The following is a 20,878-nucleotide window of genomic DNA, read 5'->3' as shown; positions in this document are numbered from 1 at the left end:
AATAAACTCCAGTCGAATACACACTAATGAGAAGTTCAACTTCCCTGTTCTCATTCACTCTCAGCGATCATGACACGACCACACCAGGTATTACAGCAGAACATGACACCAGATCCTTTATTTATATTGTGTATTTTTGCATATATAAATACAAGAACAATTAGCCAAGATTGCCAAGTCAAGGAGATTGAGCAGCAGTATATGTGGGCATTGTATGACGTGATACACCACTGATAGGTACTGTCACCATGAACCCCAGAATACATTCCATCTGCCTTCTCCAAGTCTAGCCTACAGAACTGACCCCACTGGTTTCAGTTCTTCTGTCACAGTGTCATGTGAGTTTCCCTCACCTCGGGGTCACAGGCTGTAAACTGCAGGCGCAATGGCTGCTTAGATTCAAGGTGGGAGAGGAGATGCACGCACACACGCACACGCGCACATGCACACGCACACGCGCACACACGCACACAATCTATCTACATAAAAAGCATCCAATGAATGCTTAATCAGATGCTAAATGTCCCTCGCTTTCTCGATCATGTGCCCTCTCCATTCCTCTCCCTCCGCCACCACCGCCTGGTTCCCTCCCCCTCCCCAGGGCCTCTCAGAGTTTGGAGAAAAGCACTTCTTTTGGGCTCTTCTTCTCCATGGCGGCTTGGGCGGATTTCACCAAGTCCTGCGTCTGCAGCATGCTCATGTTCCAGGTGGCCTGACACAGACACGGGAGGGATGGAGCGGAGAGTTTGAGGGATGGAGGGAGGGATGGACAAGGGAGTACCAGAGATGGAAAGAGAGGGAGAAATGGAGGGAGGAAGTGAGCCTTTATGCAAATGGCATAAAATGCAATATGTGGACTTTTCAAAAATAACAGTAAGGGTGTGTTTGTGTGTGTGTGTGTGTGAGAGAGAGTGTGTTTGTGTGAAAATGTATGTGTGTACGCGTGTGTATGGGTGTGCATGTGTGTGCATGCATATATGCTTGTGTGTGTGTGTGTGTGTGTGTGCATATGTGTGTCTGTGTGTGAGTGAGTCTGAGTGTGTGTGTGTGCGCATGTGTGAGTGAGTCAGTATGTGTGTGTGTGCATGTGCGTGTGTGTGAGTGAGTCAGAGTGTGTGTGCATGTGTGTGTGAGTCAGAGTGTGTGTGTGTGTGTCTGTGTGAGTGAGTAAGTCAGTGTGTGTGTGTGTGTGTGAGTGAGTAAGTCAGTGTATGTGTGTGTGTGTGTGTGTGTGTGTGTGCATGTGCGTGTGTGAGTGAGTCAGAGTGTGTGTGCATGTGTGTGTCTGTGTGAGTGAGTAAGTCAGTGTGTGTGTGTGTGTGTGAGTGAGTAAGTCAGTGTGTGTGTGTGTGTGAGTGAGTCTGAGTGTGTGTGTGTGTGTGTGTCTGTGTGTGTGAGTGAGTCTGAGTGTGTGTGTGTGTGTGTCTGTGTGTGAGTGAGTCTGAGTGTGTGTGTGTGTGTGTGTCTGTGTGAGTGAGTAAGTCAGTGTGTGTGTGTGTGCGTGGGATCCTCACCATGTAGTCCAGGCTCTCAGACACGCTGTGGTCTCTGGAGTAGACCAGGTTGATCTTGGTCCCCTGCACGGCGACGGGGCTGCGAGCCGCTATCTCTGCAGCCAGCTCCAGGGCTCCCGCCATCATGCTCTCCTTGTCTGGAAACACCCGACTGGCAAGAAGCAAGAGCCCCGTGAGCACGTGGAGTCACACGCGTGCCCTGTGCTTCTGCGTCAGATACGTACACGAGGGACACAGGCTTTTTACACGGCAGAAAAATCTGAAAACTAAAAAATCACTATTTTTTGTTTTCAGAAAGGGAGAGGATATTTTATTTTCAATATTTATTGTGAATTTATATGTTAATGAAAATAATTGAAAACTGAAGTTAAAAAATATGTTCTCCCCACTGTTTTAGGATGGGCCAGTGGTAAAAGTGGATGGGGCCAGTCTCGTTAGGCCCACCCACAGCACCGTACCTGACCTGACCACACACGCACACACACGCACGCACGCACAGGCACACACAGTTTGTACCTGACCTGACCACACACGCACGCACGCACACGCACGCACTCGCACACACAGTTTGTACCTGACCAGTCCACAGCTCTTGGCTTCATCCGAGTACAGCTTCCTGGCTGTGAGAGCCAGTTCATTCACCAGACTGAAATGCACAAAGACAGAAATAAATTCCCGTGGCTCAATAGAAGCTGTTGTCAGTATAAAAGCAAAGCACAAAATTAAACCTGGTCCAGATAAAATCCAGCACTTACCTGCGGCTCCCAATAACTTTGGGAAGCCGCTGTAGAGTCCCAACATCTGCTGCTAGGCCAATGTCAACTTCCTGAGGACAAAGGATGTGAGGTCATGACAATCAGAAACAGACACAGGCACAGACCTCATTTATTAATGGCGTGCACAAATTGGATGTCTGTAGATTCTGATCACTACAGAGCGCAATGGGTGTGTTTACATGTTAGCTTTTGGTTTCAACCAGTTACCCTGGATAAATGAGATAATCAGCTGTGCATTAACATTAGTTCACGTATCAGACCAAAGTTTCTGAAACAGGTTGAATTCATAAACAGTAAAGTGATGGTAAAATAATTCAGAACAGAAGTGAGGTCCTGCATAAGCAGATACGGCCCTGGTTATGCACCGCTGAACTACAGGAAGTCAGAGTGCAGACCCACCTTCACCTGGAACCAGGCATCCTGCGTGCAGAGCCGTATGTCACAGGCTGTGATCAGGTCCACTCCTGGCAGAACACAGTCCCCGTTTATACACATACATACATACATACTTACTTACATACACACAGACACACACACACACACACGTATGCATACACACACACACGCACAATAATGTACACAAACACACATGCATGCTCGCACACACACACACTAAAGTACACACACAAACACACAGACGCGCACACACTAAAGTACACACACACACACACAAACACACATATATAGTTACCTCCTCCCACGCATGCTCCATGCACTGCTACCACCACAGGCTTTGGACACTGTCGGGGTAGAGAGAGCGACAAGACAGACAGAGAGAGAGAGAGAGAAAGAGAGAAAGAGAACATGCAATCAAAGCAGACATGACTCATAATATGCAGATTCCACAAAAAGCATTTAAAAATAAGTGCAAGAACAGCACTCATAACAACAACTTCCTCCCTTATCAGCCAAGCAGAATTCTGGGTATGAGCGACCATCGCCAATCATGGAAAGAAACAGGAACAAGATTTTACACAAATACCAGCACATCACAGCGACCTCATGCACTAGTGCTTGCAATGCCCAGTTGACTATGGTGGTCACTAGGAACCCATGCCATGAGCTAGCCAGTGGAGGATGGGCTCCCCCTACTGAGTCTGGTTCCTCCCAAGGATTCTATTTTCCCACAGAGGGAGTTTCTCCTCGCCATGGTCGCCCTGGGATTGCTCCTGTGGGGGATTTACGCCAGGGTTTGCTGTGAAGCGTACAGCAGTGTTGTAGCACCCGTGTCCAACGAGAGTCCTGATTTTCATTACTCGGGACTCAACTTGGACTTGAGAACTCATGACTCAGACTTGGGACTCAAGCACTGACTCCTTTCTGACTTGTAAATTGGAGACTCAGACTTGATCAAGGCTTTTTTTTTTGCACTAGGTAATCATTTCTCATAAGACATTCATATATAGAGCCATTTCTTGTTTTTAAACAAAAAATGCGTGCTACCCTTGGGCAAAAAGTGTATGACCTTGCCAGGCAATCACAATGCAGTGGACTCGATCATCAACAATTTAACACTAAATGCATATAATTGTGTTTCTGGTTCTTTTATTTCACTTTCTTCTCCTCAAAGTTATAGCTAGCTGAGTTAGCCTACATAGCTGTATGTACATCATAAATGAGTGCAAGCTAACCATCATAAACTATTAATGGGGACAAATTTGGTGCCTTGGACTTGGACTCAGACTCAAATACTGTGGACTCCAGAGTTGATTCGGATTTGAGGTGTAGTGACTCAACTGTTGTGTAGTGAAAAAAGGCTTGAGAAATGAGCCAATAAACAAATTTGATTTGATTTTCTACCTAATTGCTCAACCTGCATCTCATACTCAAGAGGTGGCTTTGGGGCAAGAGAAAGTGATTTGGGGCAGGGCATATCTACCTTCTCGATGATTGAAAAGGTTTCCTGGAACTTGGCGACAAGACGGCGCATGTTCCAGGACATCCTCGCCACGTCATCCCCCTCCGGCTGCAGCATATTTTCCGCCATGTCCATCAGGTCAATCCCTGGGGGGGGGGGGGGGGGGGGGGGTAGCAAGAGATAAAAGGTAAGACGGATGCTGCATTTCAAATGGTCCAAAAGTTCCATATATAGTGAACTAACTAACTGAGGTCTCAGCCATTTTTTCAATATGAACAAACACATGCAGTCACACAGTTACAGTGTTACACAACTAAAGTGGATGTGATTTCAACAAAAATGAGCCGCTCTCTCTTACCTGAAGTGAAGATCTTGCCAGCTCCTGAAACTATAACTACCCGACACTCTGAATCCAGGGCAATCTGGGAGAAGCAGTCCACCATCTCACTGTTCAACAGAAGGGAACAGAGTTTTAGACTAAGAAGGAATACTGCTGAGCTTCTCCTCAAGCAGAGGTGGAAATTGTTGCTCTAAAAATCACCCTCTAAAGCACTTCCAATGCACAGCAGTTTGGGCCATCCCCGGTCTTACAAGTGCATGGAGTGGAATCCACCAGCAGGTGATGTCCACCCAGGGTGATCGCCAGTATCAAGTAAACTAGTCTATGCATGCATGGCAATGTGAGTGCTATTTCCAGCCCTATATTACTGACAATTCAATAGACTGAAAAGGTAGTTGCATCACAAGTGAGCTACCTGCAACAGCAGTGGGGGAAAAGATACTTCAGAAAAATCCACTCTAAATATATCTGAATGTGAGTGAATGGTGCCCTATATAATGATTAAAACAATGCTATCAAATAAGCGCAGTATGAAACACAGGAAAGGCAGCTGACTGCCAGAAACGGTCGCTGCACCTCCAGAAGGCTTGGTTCATGGCATTACGCTTCTCTGGACGGTAAAGCTCCACGTGGGTGACCGCAGTAGCCGGGTGGCTCACTGACAGAGCGGAGAAAGGAGGCGTGGGGCCTGCCTGTGCGGACATCGCTCTCACCGCACTGAGACCGGGCAACCACAATCCCCTGCCTGATTTGACCATGGAAAAGAAGGAGGAATGAGATCAGGAAAAACAGACTTAAGTATCTCCTAGTAAGTAACTATTGTAATAAATTCGGTAATTAGTTGGCTTATCATTATTACTGATAATTAGTTGGCCTAGTATTATCTCTTTAGCTGTATTATTTTGCACTTGGTTTGTATTACATTTTTGTATTATGTCCCTTATATTGATAAGTGCCACTACAGTTCTCAGGGGAAAAGACACCTAAAGTCAACAAAACCAGGGGACATTGTATCATTTGTATGTAACAAATGTCTTAAAACTGTTACATTTAGGCAATGAACTTTGTTATCAAACCAGATTAAACCATTGAGGGACATCCATAATCTGTAATTTAAACAGTTTTTTGTAGCTATAGCTATGTCATACGCAGGTCATGCAAGGTGAAGATCACCAACTTGCAGTTTATGTAAATGTGACTCTTTACTTCGGTTGTTACCACCATTTCACTGCTTTGCTTTCTAATTACAATTTTGAGCTTTCAAGAGTAGCCTTAGAAACATCAAATAATGTTTGTCCTTCAAACCGTTTTCTGCTTTGTTATTGTTCGGGTATGTCGACATTGCTTTGTCAACTAGGACACATAAGCCCATTGATTAGTTTTGCCCCAAACAGTTCAGTGGCTTGACCTGACATTGCCAGTCAGATTTATTTAATGCACATCACACCAACCTGTTTTTCCATTCTGAATACATTCGAGTGTGCTAAAGGGCAAAGTACAAAAAACCACAAACAACTCGAATGACAGACCAAACTAGTAGGCTAACCCGTGTGCAATCATTCTTAAAGGCGCACAGTGCTACGAAAGGCTAGCCCACGATAGAAGTGACCTTTCGCCTAGTTTCTGCCAGTCGCAGCAGCATCGTTACAGCCAGTAAAACTGATACACGCAAGACTGCACAACGATAAATACCATGCAAGTGCGAGCATATTTACTAATAATAACTTAATTTTCTACTGGGTGCTCAAATCAGCTCCGTAAAAAGCTATCATAGACTAGTAGCTAACATAACTCTAATTATCGGCGCCAGGGGAATATCACCTGTAGTTAACTGGTAAGATAGCGTTAACCAGGTTGGCTTTCCGTCTTGCCTTGCATTTCTAGCTAATTCTTCCAGCTTCATTTAAGGTAATGCAAGCTGGCATTTTCGGAAAAAACCCCAAGGATTCAAAGTTGAGTGTGCTCTGCTGGTAGCTAGCGAACTATCGACAATTGCTTAACATTAGTTAACCTTAGTAGTTAGCTACGAAAGTCACTATTTCCTGCGTTGCGTTTCACTGGCTAATGCGAATTCAGACGAAGTAACGTTTAATAAGATTGCCAACAATAAATAAAACACAAAATAAACACTTACTTTTTCTGAAAGCAGAACCGATAACAGCTGCTGCCATTGCTCTGAACATCATTGACTATTCTACGGGTAGGGAGTGTCTACCACGTAACCGCAAATCTCTTTCGGCGTTTACAACGAAGTGGCCAAAATAAACACTGCACTGAACTACAATCGTTGTACTGTTCGCGTTACAATACGTAACAAGTGATATTACACACCATAAAGGGTTTAATTCAACAGTCTAACAGTTGTACGTTTTTTAACATTTAAGAATTATTTGACTGCTCCTAAATTCAGACTTGGATGGCAGCCGAAGAGGACCAAGAGAAGTTACTGAGTAGCTAGAATAAAAAATGTGCTTTTCAGCAGAAGTACTACAAACGCTGAGAATCAACAACTGGGACATAACACGATCGAATAATTATGCCGAATTTATTGCCCGATGGCTAATGTTTGATAAATCATATAACGCCACCGCTCCCTACTTTTCCGAAAAGCTGTATTGGCCTTTACTTGAAGGAGAGGTACCCCAGGTAGTGGGTCAGTCAGAACCATAAGCCCCCCTACAGATATTTTTCATGCTCATGAACAGTAATATTTTATTCTACCTTGAACAACTTGGCTGATTGATGCACTCAAGATGGAGGCAGGCATCACCAGAGATTTGAGTCTTCAATGAGAATGACCCAGTGCTTTAAAAGGAATACTATGCAGGATTTTTATTATTAACCTGTTTATGAACAAAGTCTCTTCCTCAGTCTTCAACCCCGTCCTCTCACCACCAAGTACCCGACCAAGTCACTCACATGGGAATTGATTAGACACTACCTGTAAATCTCTCCCATCAAGTTCACTGTGTGAACTAAACTGTGTTCTTGGCTAGAAATAGCTGTACAAAATAAGTATTGTACCTTACTGAACCTGTGTTTAGCAGTTGTCTATGACCATGAAATGCACTTTTTGTACATCACTTTGGATAAAAGCATCTGCCAAATAAATGTAATAACCTGGACCAGATATTACATTATTCGGTCTGGACCATGAACCGAATAATTTGAAAACCAGACATTCCGGTCAAAAACCTGACGTCTTACAACCCTAGCAGGGTACCTAGAGGTAACGTTACCAACAGGACCAACAGAAAACAAGCCAACTCTGTCCCTTTTCATCCCCTTGGCGAACTTCAACTGACACCAGAGGAAAAGCAATTCCAAGGTTAACTGCAGTTACTGAATGAGCACTGTTGGCTTAACTTTTTGCTTTGCTGTATCTGGGCCATTGCAGCTGATAGCAAGCTAAAATCACTCCAAAATCAGATCCCAAACCAGTGCATAAAGATAGAGATTGGCAGCATCATATACAACGTCCTATTTCATAATACTTTCAAGGTAAAAACCCGGCATAGCAAGCCTTTAAAATCTATAGATTATTCTTAAGAAATGGCTCTTAAAAAGGTACGTCAGAATCTTAAGTGTAACCATACTGTAATCGCAAGGTGTTTAACCACATTCTGTTCAGGTTATTTTACTAAACTTTGAAATACCACTTTTATAAAGGAAGCAAAAGATTTTTAATCAAGAACTGCAATGCAGCAGTTGAACAAGTAAAAAAATTAAATCACACTGAATGTATTCACACATTTTAAATTATACAGAAAAGAAATTTTATTTTACTTTTTATTTCAGAACATTTACTTTCAGAACAAAAGTTTCTTTCCTTCTTTTAGAAGTCGGTAGTTTTAAGGTGTAATGCCTAACAGACAGAACAAATTTTCAAAATATGGAAAACACAATTTTAAAAAAATTCAAAGAAAAAAATACTGATACAAAAGCTTTTCCTTTATTCTCTAAAAACAATCCATCCTCTGTCAGTATCATTCTCTTCCAACTTGCAAAAGCTACACACTAATGAATAAGGACTATTTAACAAAGCTGCACAGACACACACACACTGCCTTTATGGACATTGAGGGCTGGTAATATCGGAGGGAGGGGAAAGCTGTAGCGATGACGGTTGCTAGGGAACAATCTCCAAGACAACCCTGGGTACTCAGTTTGCATGCTGTGCAGTGGAGAAGCATAGCTTGAGGGTATATGGGTATGGACCATCTGAGGGAGAGAAGAGAAAGAAAGAAAAACTTTAAACAGACGCAAGGAAAACTTTTAATTAATTTTTTATTATATGGGGTCCACTATCCATATGTATTTTTGCAATTTAATCAGATGGCAAATGCAGACAGTTACAAATAAGAGGTGGGATCACAGTGCAGAAAGTGCCACAGTGGGGAACTGAACCCCCTGCATATGGGTCACCCTACAGACCATACCCCACAGTCTGCAAAAAGCACATCCTTAATGATGTAGCCAGTGGTATGTAAGGTGCTCAATGCAAAGTGTGCAGAACTCACTCGGGTTCTTCATCTGGAAGTGGTTCATCATGGCAAGGGCCTCCATGGCGTCATTGATGGATTCCCACTCCAGCAGTCCGGACGAGCTGCGCTCCCCTGGTCCCCCGCCTGCGGCCACAAGCAAACGCTCCAATTTAGAGAGACGGCCACAGGACCCACTCGCGTGCACACAAACGCTCAAATTTAGAGAGACTGTGACAGGCCCGCTCGCATGCACACAAACAAGTCAATGAGCTTTTCTCTTGCACTGCCAAGTCGCTCTGCATCAGAACATCAGCTAAATGAGTCTCCTTTCTCAAACATGAAGGGGGGGGGGGCTAAAGTGGACCGGACCCACACCCTGTGACTCGCGTGGTGTACTTACTCTTCCCTGTGAACAGTTTGATGTTGGAGGGACTCTTGACCCCAAGATCCTCACAGATCTGAAAGGAGAAATGAAAGTGACAGTGCTGAACTCGTTCGGTCATAAACGCAGCCCCCCTTCCCTCCCCCTGCCCCCGCAGCCTCCTCAGCGACCCCACCTGTGTGAAGATCTCCACGGTGACGTCGGGCTGGGCGTTGAAGAAGTGCAGGACGTTGCTGGGGTGCTGGATGCGGTTCTTGGCCGCCTGCTCCGGGGAGGTGAAGCGGTTGTTGCGGGTGCCGTGGAAGTCCTTGAAGCTGCTGGAGCCGTCCTCCAGCTCGTACGACTGGCCCGGCATGATGGCCTGCTGCTTCGACACACTGCACAGGGGGAGGACAGCTCTGTCCGTGACCAAGCCTTCCAGCTTCACATCCTTTCCACATCCACTTAGTTTGTCAGAGGTCAAACTGGAGTGCTAGCAGTGTCGCTGTATTGCTAACTTGTTATTGCACTACACAAACTCAGTGTGTTTGTGCAATTTGTTTTCACATTATCGACACTGTGCATGTCTGCTAACCAGTATGGATAGCATGTTGCTAATGTCGTCATCCTCCAATTTGCTGCACATTTCCCCACCAGCAATGACGCAGACCAGTTCATTTACAACCGAGACAACCATGTTCAAATTTATAAAATGAACCATACAGTTCGGGGATTAAAACAATATTGCAAACGGCCATTTCAGAAACCCGATTTACTGTTGACGGAGACGGTAAAGAGGAAAGAGAGACAGAGAGGCAGAGTCCAGCAGCAGAAGCAAAGGACTCACCAGACGTTGAGCTTCTGTCCGAACAGGAAGTTGTTGTTCAAATGGGTGATGGCTCGGTCCACAGCATAGCAGTCTCCCATCTCCACCATCGCTGCTCCCGGCTTGCTCTTCATGAACTTCACCTGAGTGGGGAGGGGGGTGTTACTGCCGGTGTCCTTCATCTGAACGCGTGTTTGGGGAACACAGACGCATTTTGCTCCGCCACTCACCCGCTCCACGTTGCCGTAGAGGCAGAACACGTTGAAGACCTTGTCGGCGTTCATCTTGGCAGGCTCCAAACCGTAGACCATGAGCACGGGGGAGTCCGCGTGGGGGCTGTACTCGCCCGGTGGGGGCGGGGGCGGGGGGTGCCCGTACTGCGGGGCCCCGTAGCGCTGGCTGTGCCCTCCTCGCCGGGGGCCGCCCATGGGCGGGCCCATGCGTCGCCCCTCGTAGTGAGGGGGTGGGGGGGGCCCGTAGTTCTCGTCATGGTAGTGCCCGTGGTAGCCGCCCTGTGGGCCGGCTGAAGGAGGGAGAGGAGAAAGAGAACGCAGGTTGAAGGGGAGGAGGGAGAGAGGGGGAGGGGGAAACACAGGCACAGATAAGCATGTAAAGCAGAGCCAATAACCTCAGGCCAGACCACAGAGAATAAACACTACAGGGAAAATAGAGCTTTAGAGAGACAGGTACACAGCACCGCTTGCTGCCACTGTACAGCCTGCGCGTCTCACTCCAGCTCCTACGGAGCGGACGGCGGAATTGTAGTGGAAGTGCACGAGCGCGGGGTCTCTGCGCGAAGGACTTGTCCCCCGAGAGCCTTACCATACTCGGGAGGGTGGTCTCCCAGCAGAGCCGGCTGTCTCTGACGCTTGTTGGGGTTGGCATTCATATCTGAGAGGCGAGAGAAGGGGGGGGGAGGGGGTAGGGGAGGGAAGAGGAAAGGAAGAGAGGAGAGAGAGAGAGCGACAGGTGAGCAGCCGAGAGGGGACAGGAGAACGAGTGCAACAGCAGTCCACATTCACTCAAGGCCTCAGAGTGAGCGAGAGAGAGAGAGAGCAATGCAAGGACGAGAGAACACACACAAACAACAGGAGACTGCAGGCACATCCAAGTTCGCAACAGTCAAGTCACAACTAGAAAAAAAAAAATTCTTAAGAGGCTGTTCAACACAAACATATCATTTTATGTTACTCCAAAGATGCCTAACTTACAAGCTGACATGCTACCCACACACACAAACTTCAAAGGCTCCATGTGCCCGAAAGTGGTCCTAGCCACCAACATTACTTGTTGACAGCAATGGAGACTTAAAGGTGGGATTGACAAGGCTTGGCTGAAACGAGCAGAGGACAAAAGCCTGCAGAAAAACCAGGCATTTTAACGTCCTTGTTTAAGTCCTGAGTTTATTTTGGCACAAGGGGGAAGGGGGGGTAGAATACCAGTAAGACACACACCTTGTGCATTGCTCCAATTTCCATCTCCTTCTGCATCTGTACAGGTACATATATATACACACACACGTCAAACGCAATAGCAACAAAGCCTCACGCCAGCTCCTGCACAGGCAACTGGCTACCATTTATTCCAGAACCATCTTACTGTTAGACTTAAACGGGTGTCCTGTTCATCCTGGCACAAAGAAATTTAACTTCACTAAAATTTAGTATCTTGCATTATGAGCTAAATTCTTTTAAAATCTTTGTACATACATACATTCCTCCTCCTCACACACTGCCGAGAGGTAGTAACAGCTACCGAATGTAGGCTTTGAAGAAGGAGCATAGCCCCACTGCATTGTCACCATGGGTTAAAATGAGCTCAAAGCTTTTTGATGCAAGGTAATTTAATTTGTGAAGAGAAATGCAGGGTGAATCAGATTTATCCATCAATTTATAAGCGTTGAACTGGCCAACTCTTTTCACTGAGCGAATATAAAGAGCAGCTGGTTCATACCATGTCGGCCTGGACCGGTTCAAAACGGACGTTTGCCTTTACTTGAATTTCTTCAGAAAGCCTGACTGCAAACTCATCACAGCAGCAGAGGTGAATTCCACAAACTGCTTGTGCTCTTCTACAAAACGTGGAAGCTTTTGATGCTTAATTTTTACTCAATTTCTATTTAATTCAGTCAAGTTTGCAGAAATAAAGTGGGGTTTGACACCAGTAACCGCATTAGAAATGTGTTCACACTGGTTCCTTTGAGTCGTACAAACAGCTAGCCAACTAACTCTGATCATAGGCACAAGCATAGCTGGTGTGCATGGCATTCTAATGCAACGAGAACCCAGAGTAGCACACAAGCTGCACATATCACTGGAACAGACACTGGCTTCCTGAGTCTGTTCTTCTGGGACGAGGGCAAGCCTCAAGGCAGAACTGCAAGAAACAAGATCCAACAGATTTTCCAGACCTAATGTAGTGAGTTTGATTCCAAACTGTGGTGCTGCCATTGCGCCCTTCAGCAGGTACTTACACTGAACTGCTCGGGGAGATATATGTACCAATGGGATACATGCAATCTGCCTAAATAGCACTGGACAAGAGTGCCTACGAAATGCTGTAATGTAAATACTAATTAATAGAATTTAATCTGTTAACTTACAAGGAGAATGAGTGAACAGATCTGTCACTATTCTCTATATCTGCATGAGAAGTGCCACAGAATTATCACCTACAAGGACACGGCTTTAAAATACCAGCATTCAATTCAAATGTTCATTTAACAATCTATTAATTAAAAATCTGCATCATGAACATGACCATCTACACTCAAATACAAGTTCAAATGTTTCAAACTGAGACACTAAGAATCTGAGTCTGTAAGAGACTTTAATTTCAAATTAATATTTAATGGTTATTCATTCAGAAAATTATGGTCAAGGGACAAAACGCAAACAAATAAAATGAGGACTAATGACACTCAAAAATATTTCAGTATAACAGAAAAAGTAAAGCCACAGGCTTGTTATTCTATGCCCCTCTAAGGCCCCCCTCTGCTTCAGAGACTGGGATAAACTGCCACCTCCCAAAAAAAAACACAGTTTAGCTGACTAATGACACAGCTGTCCTACATACACTTCCCTGTGCTTAACGGTTCAGTCTGTGGAACACACCGCAGATATGGGTCATCCCAAAACTGGCCTGCTTCTGCCACGGCACAGCAGAGGTCACAGGTCGCAGCGCATTGGGATAAAGGGGGGGGGGGTGGACGAATGCTTGCTGACATAAAATGACTACATTAAATAAGCACACTAAGTAGTCATAGGTAAACTGACCAAAGTCAGCCATGTTAAAAAAGCAGGTCACCTCTGCCCGTATCCCAGCAATATGAAGCCAGCAGTACATAGAAGTTCAAATATTAAACAAAAAAAAGGAGACACCCCCTGGTGGAGCAGAAAGGTATTTCAGTATTTATTTGCTTCAGTCACTGAGCCATAGAAAATATGCCAATAGGTGAGAGTCTTTCAGTCTGGTTCCATTCTCATGAACACAGAGTAGTTACGTGTATGTCTGCACAAACAGGACCCACCGACTCCACGGCATGTAAGGTAATCAAATCTGAAAGACTCCCACAACAGACATGCTGACATTTAGCGTATGCACTCACAATTAAAAAAGAAAACATTCTCAAAAATCAGACAATAGGAAAGTTGATTTTCCAAGGCAACAGAATGAGGTTACTTACAGCACAGATTAAAGGGGGCAGAGGTTGCAGGTAGGAGCAATTGCTTCTGGGAGGGCACTTTGGAACCACGCCCCCTCTTTTCCACTCATTTCATTCTTTCCAGATTCTCTCCATCCTCCTCCACTTATCAGATAAAGCACAGTTTTGGTTCTTCAGGACGTGGAGGAGCCATTTTTGTATTTTTGGGTATTTTCCGTTGTTGCTGTCGGTTGGTCGGTCGGTAGGCGTTTGTTTGAACGTAAATATCTGCTTACCGTGCTTCCACCGCAAGGCAGACATTTTGCACCGTTTGAGAAAGACGGATGTCCTCAACAGACACACAATGCCAAACCTGCATCACATGGGAGGCGTTACACAGGCGTCAAGACTTCTCAAAAGCACACAAGTTGTATTCAGAAAAGAAAACTGCTTTTGGAAAGGCAGGAAAAAGGTAAAGGGAGGGAAGGAGGGAACAGGTGTCAACACAGCACAGGTGAGGAAAGTTACAGGAGCAGGTGAGGGAAGAGGGAGGGGGGGAGAGATAGGGGGAGGGGAGGGGAAAAAACCTGATTCCATGAAGTAAGGCAGAGCTTTGGAAAAGAGTGAAGTCTGTTTGTCTGCCTCTGTCTGTCTGTGCGTATGCTTGTTGGCATGTCTGCGGCACTGTCTTCCTCATTAGTTTTTTTTTTGTTTTACTGGTGGCGCTCCTTCCTGTGTGATTGGCCACGCGTGTCTCTGTCCCCCCCGTGGCGGAGTGTGCCGCGACGTCTCGTCTACAGAACCCGCTGTGAAAACCTCCGGGAGGGGAGGGTAGTGGCGGTGGTGGATTCTGGGTAATGTGTTGGCGTGTTTCTGGCTGGAGCGTTATGACGGAGGGGAAAGACTGGCACCCCGCCCCTCGCCGCGGGGGGCACAGGAGCTGGGTGGCTCTGGTGTGTGCAGTCAGGAGGAGCGCTGTGTCTTGTGTCAGTTTTCACTGCGTTTGAGCAGGCTCCCGGCTCCCTCCCTCATAGCGTGTCGTGTCTCGCTTTGTCTCCCCTTCTCAGGACTGGTGTCAGTCAAAAGGTCCTCTGGTGGCAGAGAGGTGACGGCTCGTGGGTGCAAATTTACGGGGGAATCGGGCCGGTGGAAGAGTTTCAGAGAAATGCGTGTGAATCAGTCAAATCCCGCTGCGCCTTTCCAAAAGTGAAGGGCGGGGAAAGCAGAGCTTAGCACCAAGGTACAACAACCCCCTGCGCCCGGCAAAATGTGTGGTGTCAAAGAGGAGGAGAGGAAGGCTCTGTAGCTTGTCCGAGGGTCTGTAGCTTTACTGTTGCAGTAGGAGGAAGAGGTGGGGATATCTGTTTGTCAGAAAAGGTGCGTGTGCCTCTGCTGTGATGAGGTTGGAAGTGTTTGATCTTGTGGTCTTGGTGGTGTCTATCCCTCCCCCTTTTGGCACAGGGATGAAAGGGGCATTTGCTTTACTCCTGTCGTTTGATAAAGGAAACGCGCAAATGTCATCCTCGTAGAAGCGGTGACGGAGGTGGTGGTGGAGGTGGTGTTGGGGTGGTGTTGATTGCAGCAGTGTGCCTCCCGATGCAAATACGGAATGTTTGTTTCCCCCAGTGTTCCGCTGTTACCGAGCAACGAGTTTGGCTGGAGTGGGCAGGTGTTCTGCTGTAGGTTCAGTGCTTTGGCTCACCTGTATATATGTGCGCGGCAAGGGTGAGAGGAGCAACTGGCCAATGGCAGGGCAGCGATCATGACAGACTTTGCCAATAAAAGGACTGGGCAGGCATTGGACGAAAATGCCAAATACATCCCTGCCAGTCAACAGCACCGTCCGATAAACCCACTGGACTGGCAGTCCATCCACAGGCAGCTCACTGCTTGATAGTTCAGCATTTGAAAGCAGCTTGTGTAAATCTCGACTACTCAATTGTATTCAATCAAAAACCCATGTCGTAAATGCTATCATTTCCCATCTTATCAACAACAGCAGTTGATTTCACAACCTACTGTCATCATTCTAAGAAGAGAAATGCTATACCTGGGCAGCAACCCTGTTCCTGGAGATCTACTGTCCAGTAGGTTCTCATTTCCACCCTAACTTAGCACACCTAACTCTACTAATGAGGAGCTGAACACAATCCCAAGCTGTTGAATGAGGTGTGCTAGGTTAGGGTTGGAGTGAAAACCGACAGGACAGTAGATCTCCAGGAACAGAGTTGGGCAGCCCTGTGCTATACTAAATTACAGGATTTGACAGAAGACTAGAGGATGAACACGACTCAGTGAGACATAAGAAATGGTACCAATGTTAACACCACCAATTTAAATAAATGCAACTTTACCTGCAGTCCGGGTGGATGTAAAAATAATTATCTGAGATTATTGGAATATTTGTGACAGATACCACAGAAAGGGTTGGACCATTTTATGTGCACGTGCTGCAAGGTTATTGGTTTCCCCAATAATCAGCCAACAACATAGTCAGTAGAGGCCCAAACCACAGGAACTATATAAAGGTCCATATAGACCATGCCAACAGTCCCTCACTGATACCGGAGCTCTCTCCAAGAGAACAGAGCTATGAGCCCAAGAGCGACGAGCTTGTAAATGTGGCCATCAGTTCTTAATCACTGCATTGTTTCAAAGTGAGAAAGCACACGCTTGGACCTGCTGGACAGGTTATTTCAGACGGTACGCATCCACCGCCAGTTTCACACCCTGAACCCTTCAAGGTGTTAGATCAAATATGTGATTAGAATGTTCTTAACTGAACATTCTAATGATGCAACAATCACTACTGGTAACAAAGCAAATTCTGGAGTTCTAGAACAGATGTAGAATTTTGAAAACGCATTCCAAAAAAGCCTACTCTTCAAGGATTAATGCACAGGCACTCAAGGAATTCGGTGCATGGTGACTGGTGCTTAAGACCAGAATGCGTAATTACAACACAAGACCAACTAGCTCCGGTACAAGACCAAGAGCCAGAGGGGAAAAAACTAATGCCTGCAAGGAAGAGCAGTCCAAGCGAGGGAACTGCGTTTGAGCATGTGGGCAGGGGAGGGACGGGCGCGTGAGGGACGGGCGCAAGTCTGTGTGAAATGAGGACAGCTGCCCTGTGGTTGCTCCTCGCACCCCTGCCGTGTGTCTGAGCGGAGAGAGAGCTGCAGTGTGTCATTAGATAGGACAGGACCCCAAACCCAGCGACGCTACACAGGTGTAATGCCACCAAGCCTGCCGACTCTGATCCCACCCACCTTTCACCTCCAATTTACCCCCCCTCCCCCACTTTAAAAAGCTCTCCAGTTGTATGGATCACTACAGGGGTAGCCTCTGGACTCAGTGGCATTACACCTGAAGGTCTGCCCCCCCTCCCCCCACCCCCCCCCCAACAGTGGCAGTAAGGGTGCTGAGTAGAGTCGAGAGAAGGCGGGGAGGCTTCCAGGTTTACCTTGGGTGCCCAGGTTTGGGTTGGTGTAGTCCCAGGTGTCCTGGTCGTTCTTGAACACGTTGAGGCGTGTTGGCTGCAGGGAGAGGAAAAGCAAAGAGCTCTTCATTACTGCCCTCCCTTTCGCCTCCACCGGTGTTTCAGAGAAAGAGCCCGGCTTTGCGGTGGAGCCGTCGGGACTTTGGGGAGAATCTCACCTTTGCGTACTCGATTTTCAGCGTGCAGCATCCCGAGTAGATGTCTGCCCCGTTGAGGGAGGCCTTGGCTCTCTGGGCGCTCTGCACCGAGTCGAATGTGCGGCAGGTTAAGGGAAAAAGAGCAAGCTACTCCTCATTTTATCAAAAACAACACCAAGCTCTCAGCTCTGTATTAAAAACTGCAGAAAGCATGACAAAGAGATGCCCTGCAGTGAGGACACTGATTTTTAAGCGGTAAAGGATATTCCACCATGGCCTGCACGCCATTCTTGCGGAAGATGACGATCCTCTGGACAGGGCCACAGTTGTTACAGATGGTGTAGAGGACGTCCTGCAGACAGGGGAATTTTCACAGCATGACAAACTGGCAGACTAGAGGTAGGCCCCGCCCCACAACCAGCATGCACTCTAGTCATCCAACCAATCACATTTTACTGCACATCGCACTTGAGCGGGAGGTAGACAGGAGGCGAAAGCAATGGGGAGGTGGCCTGAATGTACCCTGGGCGTTGGCTGGTGAGGCTCGAGCCGAAAGGCAGCCACGGAGCCCAAGCGAGGGCATTACCGTTGTGATGGGGTAGATGGGGTTCATAATGGTGAGGAGCAGCACGTTGTTGACGCTGCGCGAGTCGTCCGGGTCTCCGGGACGCGAGATCTTCTGGCTGGTGGAGTAGTTGACGAAGGCGGGGTGGCCGGCGATGTAGATTTGGTTGTCGGACGCATAGTTGACCGCGTTGCAGGACCCGTTCATGTCCTCGTACTCCACCAGTGCCTGACGCTTCTTTGGCATCACGACCACATAGCTAAGAGGGAGAGGGAACTTGGTTACACAAGAATGTACCGACATATCAGTTACTACTAGACACACACACAGTTCTGCGTGATCTTCGCTTTCATACGAGGAAGTAGCATCCCTTTAGAATGTGTTAATCTCAAAATGATACCCTTTTCATTTTAATACCATTTGTGTAAGGGGTTTAAGCAACTTTTGGTAACTGGTCCTTACATTTTACAGACAGCTCAACAAAAGGTCTGAATACAGGTGAAAAAGAACTAGTCTACATACCAGTTGAAAATAATAAATCACAGGTATGTCCAGGTCGAGTATGCAATTTCATGCGCTTTGAACAATAGGAAAAGCATCCGAAGATCCAACAGAAGAGAGTCACAGAGCAAAGGGAAATTTCTGTTAGAGTAACTCAGACTCGTGCCATACCTGATGGGTCCAAACTCTTGCAAGGCCTCCACCAGGTCCGCCTCCATGACGCCGTCCACCAGCCCCCTCACATGCACAACAGGTGAGGGGAGGGTTTTGTGGGGGTCTTCGTAGCCCTCCTGCACAGACAAAGGTCGATGCGGACAGTTAACGTTACCCATCTGGTCGAATTGAAACAGCGCATGCCCTTAGTTTCACGCCATTCGGCACACGTTGGCTTTGTATAATAACGTCACCTGAAGCATCACGGGGAAAATGTAACTTATGGACTCTCGCATTATACCCGTTAAAATGCTGCATACAGGTACATTCCAATCTTTAGATAAGGCAGACACCCGTTTATGTTTAAACAAAAGACCGGTAACTCGAGCTACAGCATGACATCCAGCCGCCGCCAGCTAGCTATCCAACGACGTTCAACTAGCCAGGCCTCGCTACAAACATGGTTAGCTAACGTTCATGGAAGTTAGAACACGGGTAGCCATTACTAGCATTTGGTTATATTCAGAATGAGCTAGGTAGACTAGCCAACATAACGTTATGTCGCTATCCATCTTTGCCGCAGTCAACAAAGCATATATCCATATAGCCTCGATTGCAACACTGAGCTTCCCTGCCCATGCACGGCAAACTAACGTTAACGGTTACATATGCTTTCCACTAGGCACAAACCAGTCGGTTTAAGCGAACTAGATAGTTGCCGTAAATGCGCCACTTTCAACAGTGGGTGATACAGTTAGCAAATGCTACAGTGGAAGCAATATCTTTGGTGGAAGGACGTTTTGGTCTAGTAACAAAGAACACCCGCGCATTAGCAACTAGACTATGCCTGGGCCTCTTCTCTCCGCCATTCATTCAGCGTGTCTAGATAACCAGCGGGTTTGGTATCTAAGTAGTACAGACTAGTTTACCGGCTTAATTACCAAATGAACAGCATAACCGGAGCGGCATTTATCGAAATAACCATTTCGTGAATTCGTTTATACAGAAATGAGCTAGTAATTTGTCAAAGGTCACATATGGAAACACTGCTAACGTACGTTAGCTGTTAGCATTAGACTAAGCCAGTGAGCTGGCAACGCGCACAAAAAAACGTTTGGCTCGTTAGACTAAATAACGGCGGTAAAGACCCAATACTGTTCACTGTGGTTTAAGTAAACCGTCTCATAAAATATGAAAGCTATTGTTTACCGTGGTTCCGTCGTTATTGTCGGTTTTCTGCCGCTTCGTTGCCCTTCCGCCATCGTTATAGTAGCGACCCGTCTGTGCAGCCATGTTGTCCCAGTAAAAATCCCTCTGCCGAAATGACGGTGAAATGAGATGGACGGAAAGCGAAAGAAAACGAATGCACTCGCGGTACGCCCTGCAGATTCCCTTAGCGACCGTCAATTGGTTAGTCACCCATCAATCTTAAAAGAACGTAAAACATAAACCAATTGCAAATCGAAACTACTAGCAAACGATTAATGATTGGATGAGCGTGGATTTCAGTTTTGTCAAATGAATGATGCACTGCTTGGATAGCAACGCCCACGAAACGCAACAATTGGATGTTATCGCTGGCATTGCCGTATGACCTGAAAAGTGCAAAGTGTCCTAAGTGTCCAAACACAAAATAATTGCAATATAGATAGTATTATAAGCATTGCATTTTTGTTTGTATTGTTCCGGTAATTCGTTTTATAGACGTTATTTTGTGTGCATAACGTTAGCAATGAAAGACACACAGCTAGGATATTCAAGTAACGTTTAGATTTGAGATAAAGCGCATGATTGTATAGCTATTGTAGCTTTTAGTGACACTGTGTCCGGCCTGGGTCGAAAACGTATTTGTATTGAAAATGCATATAAATACATATTTTAAGTATTTTCAAATACATTTACACATTATACATTTGATTTATTTAAATTGTTTTAATGGAAAACCAAATACTTTTTCAAATAGTATTGAGCCTTTTAAAAATGCATAAAATACAAATAGAATTTTAAAATACTTTGAAATATTTCAGTGATAGACAACAGAAATGACCGAGCCAGCAACAATGTAGGCTTCATACTGAAGGGGGTATCCTAGAGTTGTTTGTACAATCTTTGTGAGTGGCCGATGTGATGTCAGCAAGCTATAATACTCAGGGCACTCCAGGGGAACTACTAAGGGCTAGGGGTTGAATTTAGATTATGAGCAAGGGTAGCCTACGTTGGC

At 46.2% G+C, this 20,878-nt stretch overlaps 2 protein-coding genes across 3 annotated transcripts; both read right to left on the bottom strand.

Annotated features, from left to right (window-relative positions):
* Window positions 1-99: 99 nt before the first annotated feature.
* ech1 (enoyl CoA hydratase 1, peroxisomal) lies at window positions 100-6,848 on the bottom strand. Its single transcript, XM_035386254.1, has 10 exons — window positions 6,623-6,848; window positions 5,065-5,233; window positions 4,507-4,595; window positions 4,170-4,294; window positions 2,982-3,030; window positions 2,690-2,754; window positions 2,270-2,340; window positions 2,089-2,160; window positions 1,515-1,665; window positions 100-712 (listed from the first exon to the last, which is right to left on the bottom strand). Exons 1-10 carry the CDS (start codon window positions 6,672-6,674, stop codon window positions 608-610), a joined length of 948 nt encoding a protein of 315 aa, XP_035242145.1. The 5' UTR covers window positions 6,675-6,848; the 3' UTR covers window positions 100-607.
* A 1,392-nt stretch (window positions 6,849-8,240) lies between these two features.
* Window positions 8,241-20,021, bottom strand: LOC118210231 (heterogeneous nuclear ribonucleoprotein L-like). Of its 2 annotated transcripts, XM_035386246.1 has the most exons (14): window positions 19,867-20,021; window positions 18,676-18,794; window positions 18,025-18,262; window positions 17,705-17,790; window positions 17,460-17,556; window positions 17,266-17,338; window positions 11,614-11,649; window positions 10,982-11,050; window positions 10,390-10,682; window positions 10,181-10,302; window positions 9,530-9,731; window positions 9,373-9,430; window positions 9,009-9,116; window positions 8,241-8,709 (listed from the first exon to the last, which is right to left on the bottom strand). In XM_035386246.1, exons 1-14 carry the CDS (start codon window positions 19,948-19,950, stop codon window positions 8,651-8,653), a joined length of 1,644 nt encoding a protein of 547 aa, XP_035242137.1. In that variant the 5' UTR covers window positions 19,951-20,021; the 3' UTR covers window positions 8,241-8,650. The 2 variants fall into 2 exon arrangements, with proteins under 2 accessions (XP_035242137.1, XP_035242138.1); XM_035386247.1 differs by lacking the exon at window positions 11,614-11,649.
* Window positions 20,022-20,878: the final 857 nt, after the last annotated feature.

The sequence above is a fragment of the Anguilla anguilla genome, chromosome 12 (genome assembly GCF_013347855.1).
Source record: "Anguilla anguilla isolate fAngAng1 chromosome 12, fAngAng1.pri, whole genome shotgun sequence".
Taxonomy (NCBI): domain Eukaryota; kingdom Metazoa; phylum Chordata; class Actinopteri; order Anguilliformes; family Anguillidae; genus Anguilla; species Anguilla anguilla.
Note: the sequence above shows the minus strand (reverse complement) of the source record. Positions and strands in the feature narration are given on the sequence as shown.

Bases quoted from the DNA above. Each gene is read 5' to 3' on its own strand.
- ech1 (XM_035386254.1), bottom strand. From the start codon at position 6,674: ATGATGTTCAGAGCAATGGCAGCAGCTGTTATCGGTTCTGCTTTCAGA. The intron at 4,596-5,064 runs GTGCAGCGACCG...TCTGTTGAACAG, and splicing joins ATGAACCAAGCCTTCTGGAG to TGAGATGGTGGACTGCTTCT. The intron at 4,295-4,506 runs GTAAGAGAGAGC...CCCCCCCCCCAG, and splicing joins TGGCAAGATCTTCACTTCAG to GGATTGACCTGATGGACATG.
- LOC118210231 (XM_035386246.1), bottom strand. From the start codon at position 19,950: ATGGCTGCACAGACGGGTCGCTACTATAACGATGGCGGAAGGGCAACG. The intron at 18,795-19,866 runs GTAAACAATAGC...TTGTCTGTGCAG, and splicing joins ACAATAACGACGGAACCACG to GAGGGCTACGAAGACCCCCA. The intron at 17,791-18,024 runs GTAATGCCCTCG...CCCTGTCTGCAG, and splicing joins CCATCTACCCCATCACAACG to GACGTCCTCTACACCATCTG.